The sequence below is a fragment of the Pantherophis guttatus genome, chromosome 5 (genome assembly GCF_059756535.1).
Source record: "Pantherophis guttatus breed Tessera chromosome 5, ASM5975653v1, whole genome shotgun sequence".
Lineage (NCBI taxonomy): Eukaryota > Metazoa > Chordata > Lepidosauria > Squamata > Colubridae > Pantherophis > Pantherophis guttatus.
In genome coordinates, this window is record NC_142067.1 from 20,966,383 (window position 1) to 20,978,999 (window position 12,617).

A 12,617-nucleotide genomic window follows, 5' to 3' on the forward strand; every position below is an offset into this window, starting at 1 on the left:
TCTGAATGAAGTTCTTTGCCTGAACTCATAAAAAAATGGAAGAATAAAGTTTATTATTTTTGGATTTCCATTCTGTGAAACATTTTGAAATGTTCAATGTTTTTTGTGTTTGAATTATTTTTGGAAGAGTAGAAATTCACAAAGGATCCAGGTTAAGTTTGTTGAATTCCCTCTTGAAATGAAAGGAGCTTATGACATTTGAAAATTTTATTATACCATATTGCTTTTTGTTGACTGTTGTTATCTGCCCAAAGTCTGTAGCTAAGATGGATACACCATATAACTTTTCTAAATAAGTAAGCTTGAGATTTACTGATAGGGGTTATTTTATAGTACTTACAAGAAAACAAAGATAATGCCATCTCCACGCTATTAAAATGAGCAGTTTTATTCCTGCCACATACAAATCTGACCATCTCAGGTACAATGGATAAACAGTCTAATTGCCCTGGTCCCATTTTTGAACGGGATGCTTGTTAGTGAATCATAGGTTTTTAAGAGAAAAGATACCACCTTCCTGAAGTTTATCCATCTGGTTTAAAGGAAACAAACAGTGGTTTAAAATCAATTTAAAAGCAAAATAATTTAAAACCCCAGATTGTGGGGACTCTCCTCTGAAGAGGCGTGACTACTTTTCAGTCGCTCAAATTTTAAAATTACCCAGCATGTTCCGTTATGAACAGATCAATAGAAGTTCCTTCCATATGCTCAAATAACTGTTGGGCGAGAAAACACATGGTATGTGGGCAGCCCTGAGCCCACAAAGCAGCACTACTTCTTGGGTGAGAAATTATAATTATTCTTAAATTCTCAATGGTCTGAAGACTATGAGTTTTCCCCTCCACAACAAAACACCAAAGCAATAGGAGCCAGAATTACAGCTTCCCAATGTCAATGTCAGAGCTTTTGTCTTCTTTAGCACAACTTTAAAAAAAAGGAAACAAGCCGAGAAGATGTTGTTTTACTGGCTGATTTCCTGCTTAATCAACGGAATAATCCATTCAAGCAGTTCAAGGCAAGAGTTCACAGTAGAAGAAGAGCTGTCCTGAAGGAAACTGGGAATGCAAAAGAAGAAATCACACGGTTTCAAAAATTAAGACTGATGACCTATTTAAATCGACAACCAGCAAACACTCCATACTCAATAATTATTCCAAAATATGCTGCCAATTTGTAGTTTTCATGTGACCAAAAAAATGAGAATTTTTAAATGATTTACCACATTAACTTTAATTCAATTTAATTTTCTAGTTTGATTTGGTCTTGATTTGATATAAGTTGGCTATGCTGGGAACGTCACTGGAAAAGGAAGTGGGGGATGGTCGCAGAGGGCGAACAGGAAGTCGGCCATGCTGGGAGGGTCTCTGACATAGGAAAAGGAAGAGACAGAAAGTCCTTCCTGGCCAAAACAAAGGGTGATGTGGTAAGTCACATGGTTTGCTTGGTACTTACTTTTAGTACTCAGTATGTCTCTTAGAACCAATTAACAAAGAGTACCAGGGTACCACTGTATTTATAACTGTCATAGCATCCCTGGGTCACGTGATCATCTTTTGTGCACTTCACAGCTGGCTTCCGCAAGCAGAGTCAACGGAGAAACCGGCATTGTAATTGCAAGGTGCAGTCACATCAGGGGTGGGTTCTAAAATTTTTTACTACTGGTTCTGTGGGCATGGCTTATTTTATGGGCATGGCTTGGTGGTGGTGGGGGTAATGTGACTGGGTGGGTGTGGCCAACTGTTTTTTTAAAAACTTTTTAAAACATTTTTTTTACAACCTTAAGAGGTTGCAGAAAAAAATGCTTTCAGGAGCCTCTGATGATCAGGCAACTCAGCTGGGATCGCCAGAGCCTTTTAAAGGCATTTTTTCCCCCTACAACCTCTTTGGCTGAAGAGGTTGCAGAAAAAAATGCTTTCAGAAGCCTCTGACAATCCCAGCTGAGCCGCGCGATCATCAGAGGCTTTTTTAAAAAACTTTTACAAGCATTTTTTCGGCCGAAGAGGTTGTAGAAAAAATGCTTGTGAAAATAAAATTTAAAAAAAGCCTCTGATAAGGTGGGTGGGGTAAGCAAGCGGCGACTGGGCCGGGGACCGGTTCGGGGGTGTGGCCAGCCAATGTTATTACCGGTTCTCCGAACTACTACAAATTTTTACTACCGGTTCTTGCGAACCGGTGCGAACCGGGAGCAACCCACCACTGGGTCACATGATATCTCACTTAACAACCACGGCAGAAGTAACGTCATAAGTCTGTTGCAGTCCTGTGATGTTTCACTTAATGTCTGCAACACTTAGCATCAGAATTGCTGATCCCAATTTTGGTCATTAAGCAGGAGCTGCATGTACTTCTGTATTTCAGTGAATGGTTTACACATCCCTGCCAGAGCCCACCCACTCAAAAGGTGAGTATTTTCCACATGTACAAAAATACACATTTATTTCAGAACATATACAATAGCAAAAAAAATAATATACCAAGATATATTATACAATCTTGAAGCTTTTGGAAGATAAATGCATTACTTTCAATATATTATAATAAAGACACGTAGAATAATTATGTAAGCTCTGCCTGCAATGCCATCACTACCACCACCAGCAAAATGTAATGCCATTGGAGAGCATCATCATAAAACAAAACAAAAAAAATGGAACAAATAAAAATTAATAGCCAAATGGAACACAGAATGGTGAAATACATATAACTTGGACTTTTAAGTTACAAAAAAGTTCAAAAGTCATTCTTTATTCCCCCCCCCTTCTTGGTAAGGGAAGAAAGTGACTGCAACTACTGAACAGATTCCTCATAAAACGTTTAAGACATCCTTTCTTGGAGAACAATGAAATGGACCATTGGCTTCAAAAGAGCAATACAATACCAAAGCTATGAAGGCCAAGCTGATCGTAACACATTACAGCCAAATCACCATGGACACAAAACATAAATTTACAATGTCCAGAATATATATGAGCTATTTTTAAAAAGTTACATAGCAAGCACGTACACAAGTGTTTGCTAATGTTATACAATCAAGTGTTTCTCTTAAATCATTTCATGTGACCTTCCTAGATACCAGGAAATGCCTTTAAAAATTGCAAGAATATAGCTAAGAAAAATCATTCCACTCATCCCTCAAATAGCACAACTTCCCTCAGTTCCCTGATGAGACGATATCCCCTGGGATATTAAAGCAACACCAAGTTAAATTGAAATAACATTCTTTGATATCAGTTGCTCAAACATAGGATTCCTCTGTGAAAAATTTCTGGTCTGTGTCCTTGAATTTGGGATCACTGCACAACTTTTTCAGCCATTCCATTTTATTAGCATCGGTTCCTTCTGGGGTTTTGGAAAAGCTTTTATTACTTGGAGCCATTTGAAATGAACATTCATCCTCATCCTTGACTAAGTGTGAAGAAGCACAACATTCATTTTCCAAGTTGATGTCAGCATCTTTGGGCTCTCTGATCAATGAAGATTTATCAGTTTTGGAATCTGCTGCTTGCTGGACTGCAATTCCTGTGAAACGGGTGGTTTCATTTAACTTTCTCTCAATGACCCGCTGATGGTCAGCCCCCAAATCAGCCTCTGACTTGGGTTTATTTTGAGACTGTGGTTTAAGACTGGGTTGTTGTTGCTTGTAAGAAACAAACACTGTAGAATTTTCCTCTTCTTCCTCTTCCTTGCTATGCTCTGCTAAAAGCTCCAAGGCCTTTAGCCGTTTCTCCTGGGCTTCCATGGCACAAAAAGGAAGGCTAGTGAGCTGCCCAACTTCCTGAGAAGATCCGCTCCCCAAGTGCCCCGCCACAGAATTGCCATCCGTTGCGCAAATGCTGCCCGTTCCTTGTTGCCCCTGAGCTAAATTACTCTCAGAGGGAAATGTTGTTGACTCCAAAGTTATTTTCACAGAAGTGTTATTTTTCTCATTCTGCTTGGAGGCTCTTTCCCTTTTCCGTAGAGTCCAGTTTTTCATGGTGGAAGCACCACTTTTCAACCATGTGCTGGGATGCAGAGTGACCGGGTTTTTGTGAGGAAGCCATTCCAGGTTCTCTTTCTTAATAGGTATCAAGCTGCTGGTTTGGTTATTGTTGGCTTGGTTAGAAAAAGCGCTAACTCCGGATCCAAGGTGAATTCCTGAAAAAGGATTAAAATCAGGAGAAACCTCTCCAAATTTCCTCTGTGGCTGAAAGGCACAGTCTAGAGGAGAGGAAGCCTCGGTTGGGGTAAACACCGAATAGTCCGAAAACTGGGAAAAAGCACTATCAAGAGAGCTCATTGAAGACCCTGATGGGGAAGTTCCTGGTGATGAGAGGCTAGAGCAGCTAGTCCTTGAGCAAATATTTAACCTAAGTGGTGGCGGCAGGAGGAGACGGTTAGAAACATCTTTCTTTTCACCGATATGACTTTCAGGACCATCCTTGTTGCTTACTTCTATCCCCATAACCAAATTCTGATTTATAAGTTTCTGGCCTTCTACTTGGAGAGAACGAAACTGCTCAAGATAGTCTTCATTTGTGTGGGACAGAACAGCATCACAGCTGGCTTTGCGTACAGCGCTTTCATGAAACCCACTGAGTGGTGTAAACTTGGAGTCAAGAAGACCAATCGTGGGCTCTGAACAGCGCCTATGCCTTCTTGAGCTTTTCAGAACATCTGAGATGGCCGTTGATGAATAACCTGACGTGATGGAACACAGAGACTCATTCTCAGAGTGCTCCCGTGATGAAGATTTGTGATGGAAGCCCACAGAAATGGACACTGGCTGAGATTTGATTGGTAATTTAATCTGAGCATCTCCAGCTTCTGGCGAGTCCAAATCACAGTCGCTCAAAGTCAAAACGGAGTCTCTACTCCTGTTCTCTTTCCCTCGTTTTTTAAAAAGGTTGTTAAATGCGGGATCTGTGCAGTCATTTAATTCATTTTCCAAACTATCGTAGGAGGAGTCATTCAGGTGAAAAGAAGAGAGATCTGCAAGAATATGAAAACAGGTGTTACCAAATTTTAAGGTTTCGCCAGCTCAATCTAGAGCAAAAATACTGAATAAAACAACAGGAGGTTTGTTTACAACTTTTCAGAGGTCAATACTGGAGCATTTGGAAGCTGCAGCTGGTGCAGAGTGCAGGAGGGGTAGGCAGTTTTTGGGGGCCCAAGCGTGGCCCATATAACTCCACCACTCTGCAAACTGCACTGGCTGCTGATTTGCTTCTGGGTGTAATTCAAGGTGCTGGTAATTACCTTTAAAGTCCTTCATGGGATGGGTCCAGGCTATCTGGAGGACTCTCATCCCACTGGAATTGGCCCACCCCACCCATGCCAGCACAGGAGGCATGCTGCAGGCCCCATCACCCTGAGTATTCCAGCTAGTGGGGTCCAAGCAAAGGGCCTAGTCTGCCACTGCTAGCACCTATTCTCTGGAACATCTTAACTTCCCCTTCCTCTTCCCCCCCCCCCAGAAGTGTTGGGCCTAACCCTTAAAGACCTGGTTCTGCCAGTTGACTTGGAGCTTCAACAGAGGGGCTTCATGTTGGGGGTGGCTGATTGATTAACAAAGATCCCACCCACTTCCCCTCTCTTTTTATTCCCTCCCCTCATCTTTTTAACTAAGTTGATGTTAAAGGTAAAGGTAAGGGTTCCCCTTGCACATATGTGCTAGTCGTTCCCGACTCTAGGGGGCAGTGTTCATCTCCATTTCAAAGCCAGCACTGTCCGAAGATGTCTCCGTGGTCATGTGTCCAGCATGACTAAATGCCAAAGGCACACGGAATGCCGTTACCTTCCCACCAAAGGTGGGCCCTATTTTTCTACCTGCATTTTTTGCGTGCTTTCAAACTGCTAGGTTGGCAGAAGCTGGGACAAGTATCGGGAACTCACCCCGTTTCGTGGCACTAGGGTTTCGAACCGCTGAACTGCTGACTTTTCTGATCGACAAGCTCAGCGTCTTAGTCACTGAGCCACCGCGTCCCTTTTTGTTATAGTGTGTGTGTGTGTGTGTGTGTGTGTGTGTGTGTGTATTATAGTTGATGTTATAGTATTGTTAATTCTATTATTATAAATTATACAGTGTTATCTTTTAATAGGGTAAGCCACCCAGAGTTACCATGTGGCAAGATGGGCAGTTAATAAAATTTACAAACAAACAAACATGCAAATATGCTTTTCAGTTGTTAAACTAATTTTATCTATTCTTAAGAGACATCCTGAGATATGTTCCAGCAGAGTGATGGCTTTGTGTCACCTTCATGGGACTTGTTCCTAGGAATCTTGCATTTTTGACCACACGCTGACTACCCCCATTGTGTGATCTGAAATATATATTGCAATCCTGATTTTTTTAAAAAAATGCCAAAACAACAAGTTGTAAAAACTAGGTTAAAACGCTAGAATATTGCACTCCCCTCCCACTACACTTTTCTTTCTTTCTTTCTTTTTTTTTTTTAGTTACCTGAACCGTCTTCCCGGTTATCATGTTTGGGCATAATATCTGCAAAGACAGAGATAAGTTCTTCCCCAAAGATCCTGCAGCAATTTTCGATGAGAAACTGTACAAGGACAGAAACCTGTGAACGAAGAAAGAATGCTGAGATTAAGGCACGAAGGTCACCATGGCATTCAAGGTAAGTCAAAAGAGTTCATTACCAAATTCCAGCTTGCCTCTGCTGGCCCACCGGGTGGGAAAGTTCACTTTTATTTATTTATTTATTTATTTATTGGTTCAATTTATATGCCGCCCTTCTCCGGAGACTCAGGGCGGCTTACAATGCGTTAAGCAATAGCTTTCATACTTTTATATATACCTGCTTAGTAAGGCTTTTGGCCCCCCCTAAGCGGTGTTTTTTTTTATACAAAGTCAGATTATTGCCCCTACAATCCGGGTCCTCATTTTACCTACCTCGGAAGGATGGAAGGCTGAGTCAACCTTGAGCCTGGTGAGATTTGAACTTGCAGTAATTGCAGGCAGCTGGTGTTACTTAACAGCACTTTAGTCTGCTGCGCCACTTTTACTTTTACTCCTTTCAATTAATGTCGCAGCATTTTCAGTATTAGTATTACATGTTATGAAAAAAAAAAAGTGCAGTTATGTAAAACCTTCCAAATGCCCTTTAATGACAAACCTCATCCTATATATAAAACATGTTCTTTCAAAGAAAAAATAATAAAATAAATAAAACCAAGTGAGACTTCCTTCTAGTCCTGCTGTTCCCTTGGCACAGAGCAGGCTTTTCCCACAGATCTGTCGTCAGCTCAGTATTAGAACATTTTCCTTATTATCTCTTGTCAATTATGTGCTCTCTTATTTCTATGCCAGTTCTTTTCCTCCCACACAAATCCTCCTATTGCAACCTGTTAGTTCTAGGCTGCCACCCAATACAGGGCTGGAATCTGAAAATGTTCCACAATGATTACTGATCACATTGGCAAAAAAAGGAGAAATGTAGGAAGATGGCTGCTCTTCATCGGTTAGTACCTAGTGTAAATTCTTGTCCATGGATGACTCCACATTAGCAACTATATTATTGATTTCTGTGGGAAAGCAGAGGGTCACCTGCTTGAGGCAAGCTTAAATATTCGAGCAGATGAATATGGAAAGGCTGCGACCTTGAACCAATTCAGATGGGATGCTTAATACAGGAAAGCATCTGTGTCTTAACATGCACCAATGCTTGCCGGGAAGACAGAACAGTGCAATATTGGATGGTAGAAAAAAGTAAGCTCTTTATAGCATGAGTCATTTTGAAGCCACATCCCATATTACCTTTAACTATGTACTGTACAGAGCTTTCTAAAGTGGGAGGGATCCAGGCCCTACTGGCCTATTTCTTGAGAAAATAGGTTATATGTGAGTAAATCTGCACACTCCCAACCAGTGGTGGGTTTCACTTACCTTTGCTACAAGTTCGCTTGTGCATGCACGCTCACTTTGCTCCTGTGCGCTTTTCTGCGCATTCGCAGAGCGTATTTGATGACGTCTGGGTGGGTGGGTGGAGCCTCCCGCCACCGCTACTACCAGTTCGCCCAAACCGGGGCAAACTGGTAGCAACCCACCACTGTTCCCAACTCTTTTTTCAAAATAGCATGGGGCGTGCCAGGAGGCAGGGAAGGAGGCGGCTTGCCCCCGCTGCGTCCCGCCCTCGCTGCATCCCGCCCTCACCCAGCCCTCAGCCACTGCCTCCCTTGCCTGCTCGCTCGCTTGCCTCCTCGGGCACCCCTCCAGCCTCCCCACCCTGTCATGGTGGCAATTAATCCCATTCTGCTTTTGGGTAATTGCACCTTGGTTAGAGAATGGATCGTGACCATTTCCTTGAAGTATACTTTAAGAAAATAAAACCCGAAGATATATTTTCTAAGAAAAACTCATTTATTTGTTATAAAGAAAATAAAACATCTCACTAGCTAATTAATTACATCTTGGCAAAGCTTTCCCAGCCACCTCTCTTGGCCGGAGAACAAAGAAAATTTTTAGAAAGTGAAGGAATGTGGACATGCGCAGTTAGCTTAAAGATAAGAACTTGGCAAGCTACGGTAAATCTGAAAGTTCAAAAATAAGAGCTCATCTGGTAAATACAAAAATGCAGTGACACGCCCAACTTTGCGCCAGCCTCACCAGACGCCCCTGACGCCGCACCGGGAAGCGCTGCCAGCTTTGCCAAGGCAGCCGTGGCGGGGGGAGCCTTGCCTTGCCCAGCCGGCCTCACAGTGCCCTCGCCCTGCCTGCCTGCCGGATGCCCCTCCAGCCGCTGCAGCTGCTCCTGCTCCTCCTGCTGCTGCCAGCTGGGGAAGCAGGGCTGCCGGTGGCGGCCAAGGAGACGTGCACACGAAGTTGCTCTGAAGTGAAATCCATTATTTAAAAAAATAGCCTGGACCTATTGTATTTCCCCTCTTTGGACATGATCCAGAATAATTGAGAAGACGCTGTACTCTTGTTCTTCCTCTTCTACTGGTTCCTTAGAATATCTGAAGCGGTTCCAAGAAAAGAACCTGAAGAACTGTGGCTTACCTTCTTGGTGAATTCTCCTTCAGTCCCTGGATTTGCAGGAGCTGGAGGCCAGAGCAAGCTGGGTGCGATGCACACTGCTAAATTGAATGCGGTCATCTGGTTGCCTTCAGACTGCTTTTGTATGCTGTGTAATACTCCAAAGAGGTAACGCAACAGCACTACATTGGCTCTTGGAAGCTGTTCCATTAGTCTAAAAACACAAAATCAAACAGAAAGGGCTTCACAGCTGACTCTCAAAATTCTCCTTTTTAAAAAGCTGTGCTCTCCGTTCAGAAACCTATTTCCCACTAAGTGGAAGATTACTGGAGAAAACTACATATATATTTCCTGCGTCAGTTTTTCAGAAAATATCAAGGGACAGTGGTAGGAAGCCAAACTGTAAAATATGTATCTGTGCGTGTGTGTGGACACGCTCACACACACACACACACACACACACACACACACACACTTTACAGTTTGGCTTCCTACCACTGTCCCTTGATATTCTCTGAAAAACTGACACAGGAAATTACACAAGCAATGTTACCTATGGATGATTTTCATTTGCTGTTCATGGTTCCCTTCATCCATTAAGGAAACCCACTGATCACAGAGCTCGGATGAGAAGATGCTTCCTGGGATGTTACGAAGGAAATCCTTATTGAAAGAGAAGAGAAACATATACATGAGCAATCATTTCAATAGATACATTTTTTTAAAAAAGGTTTGAGAGTCTACATGTTCTATCAATTATATGCAGGAGGGAGCCTAGGCTTTCACCGAATTCCAAAGAGAAGTTTCAAATCAAATATTTGGAGGATTCTATGATTGGGAAGATCAATGGGTTACAGAAACATCTCAGCACTAGACTAATACACATGTTGCATGTGCTAGGTCTCCGAATTGTTTGTTAATGTCTTAAATCCCAATTTCAGGTAGTAGGGTTGGGAAAAACTTCCTCTTTTTTTTTTGAAAAGTTTTTCAGTTTTATTTCTTATACATGTAATATAAAATGTACATTTTCTTATACATAATTAATCATATATATACACGTTTCCCTTAAAGAAAGCATTAAAATAAGGCATTTTAATTACCGTATTTTTCGGAATATAAGACACACCGGAGTATAAGACGCACCTACCTTTTTTGGTGAGGAAAAGAAGAAAAAGAAATCTCCCTCTGCCTCTGAGCAATTTTGCCTCATTGCAGCAAACAGCAAACAGCCTGCTTTACTTTCATTTTCCTTTTCAGCATAGCTTGATTAGCACAAGGAAAAAAAAATCTGCTCCAGCAATTTACCTCTTTGCAGCAAGCAGCAGAGCTCTACGCAAAACAGCTGAGAGCAAATCAGCTGAGAGTTGGGAGGCCGATCCAATCAACTTGTGCTAATTAGGCTGTGCTGAAGCTGAAAGGAGCTGTTTTTTCTTGCTGTTTGCTTGCAAGGAGATAACTGCTGCGAGGCAGAGGCCAAAGGGTGGGGGCCAATGGGTGGGCGGGGCTACATTCGGTGTATAAGACGCACCTAAATTTTCACCCCCTTTTAGGGGGGAAAAAGGTGCATCTTATACTCTGAAAAATACGGTACATTCGGAGTTGCTCTTCTACCCTTTCTTCCCTCATTTTTCAACAAACCTTCTTCTTCTTCTTCTCCTCTTTCCCTTCCCTCCCTCCTCTCCTCTCCTACTTTCTCCTTCCTCCTCTCCTACCTCATCCTACTTCCCCTTCCTTTCTCCCACTCCTCTCTTCTTTTCCCCCTTCTCACCTTCTCTCCTACTCCTGTCCCTACCCTTCCTTCCTCTCCTTTTCCCTTTCTTCCATTCCTCTCCCTCCCTCTCCTCTTCCTACCCTCTCCTCCTCTCTCCTTTCTATCTTCTTTGCTGTGGAATATTCTCCTTGTTTGGTATCCGAGCAACTCCTATATTCTAATAGTATATACTTTCTTTCAATTTCTTTCCAGATTTATTCTATCTATCAGTATTATCATCATAATTGTACATTTATTTTTATTATCTTCTTTCTTTTCTCCCCTCCCATCCCCCTTTTTCATTTACTCTGGTGTCATCTGGGTTTCTATTTCTTTTTTATCCTCTCCCTCGTTTAACTTTCTATTATCTAAATCATTTATCTATCCTCTTATCTTCATATTTCTTTTCCAACCATATATAAAATCTTCCCCATGTCTTGAAGTACACTGATTCCCCTTTATCTCTTATTCTTAGAGTTAATCTATTCATTTCCACACAGTCTAAAATCTTTTTTATTACTTCACCTTCTGACGGAATTTTTTCTGTCTTCCAATTTTGCGCAAATACAATTCTTGCTGCTGTTATTATATGTATAGTTAAATACACATCTTCTTTACTATATCTCTCTGGGAGAATACCCAATAAAAAAACCTTTGGTTTTAATTCTATTGAAGACGCTTTTATTTCATCAAGCTGGCCTCGCCTAAATCTTCTCCCTTTTAAGTGTAAATTCTAAATTTTAATGTATTTTAAAATATGGGTATCTTAAATTATTGGTATTAATTCAGCCAAATTTATTTAATTCATTTTATCCGATTTTAAATTTTGTATATCTATGTGTTTTATCTCATGGCTGTGCACCGCCCTAAGTCCTTCGGGAGTAGGGCGGTATAGAAATTCAATAAAATAAATAAATAAAAAAATATAGATTTATTTATGTAATATTTCTTCCAACCATTTCTAGGAATCTTAAATCCCAATTTCAGGTAGTAGGATTGGGAAAAACTTCCTTGTAAGGAGTTGTCTACAAGTTCCTTGAATTAATCTGCAGAGTTCTAGATTATTTTTTTAAAAAAGGAACAAGATAATCTTCATATCCAGACAGGCAATTTCAACGGTCAAGTAATGGTTACACAAGAGTGAAAGAGATTCCCATCTACCTTAAACACAGAGGCTATCACAAACACAGACTCGCAAAATAGGTGTACGTCTTCACCCGAGTCAAGCTTCTCTTTCAGCTCTCTGCAGGATTTTGCATTTGCTGAACGTCTGAAAATACCCCGAGTAAATGGTCCCTCTTGATAAAGAAAGCAAAGCATATCCTACAAATGAAATATATAATCAGTACATGAAACATGGCAAGTGATTTTAGCAGATAAAAGCACAGGTTTTTCTTTAAAATTAGCAGGTTTTTCTCTGGCTACTTAATCTGTCCAAATTCTTCTCAGTCCCACTTTATTTATGTTAAATAAAATCAAGGCTGGGTTATATTCAGTTTATTCTTCACATTTTCTCTTTTCTTAGAACTTTGTACTCTTTTCTGAAAATCCCTTCTTAATGGCTTGCTCATTCCTTCCCCATCTCCAAAGTCAGCTCTATTTTTTTTTTTTTTTTACAGATTGAATTACTATTAATTAATTTAGGATGCAGTATCTTTAAGACTTCTGGATAAATGTTTGAAGGTCAGATGTGCAAACACACTGGGTCATGCTGGCTGGGGGAATTCTGGGAGTTGAAGTCTATCCATCTTACATGTTGCTGTAGTTTAGAATGCTGCCTTAGGTGGATGTTTAAGAAGACTTCTGAAATGTTCAGTCTGCCTCTTTCTTCCGCCATCTCTTTATCATTCACATTTTGCTACTTGTGTTGAGGTATCCATTCCCTTTTCTTTTTTA

At 41.1% G+C, this 12,617-nt stretch overlaps 1 protein-coding gene across 4 annotated transcripts in view; it reads right to left on the bottom strand.

Annotated features, from left to right (window-relative positions):
* Window positions 1–375: 375 nt before the first annotated feature.
* ARHGAP20 (Rho GTPase activating protein 20) overlaps window positions 376–12,617 on the bottom strand; it is a 95,296-nt gene continuing 83,054 nt past the window's right edge. For all 4 annotated transcript variants that reach the window (XM_034409738.3, XM_034409733.3, XM_034409748.3 and 1 more), the window contains exons 11-15: window positions 11,883–12,044; window positions 9,525–9,634; window positions 8,996–9,185; window positions 6,443–6,557; window positions 376–4,968 (exon numbers count right to left, since the gene is read on the bottom strand). In XM_034409738.3, coding sequence (XP_034265629.2) covers window positions 3,236–4,968; window positions 6,443–6,557; window positions 8,996–9,185; window positions 9,525–9,634; window positions 11,883–12,044 — 2,310 coding nt within the window. In that variant the 3' untranslated portion in view covers window positions 376–3,235. The remainder of the gene's footprint in view (window positions 4,969–6,442; window positions 6,558–8,995; window positions 9,186–9,524; window positions 9,635–11,882; window positions 12,045–12,617) is intronic.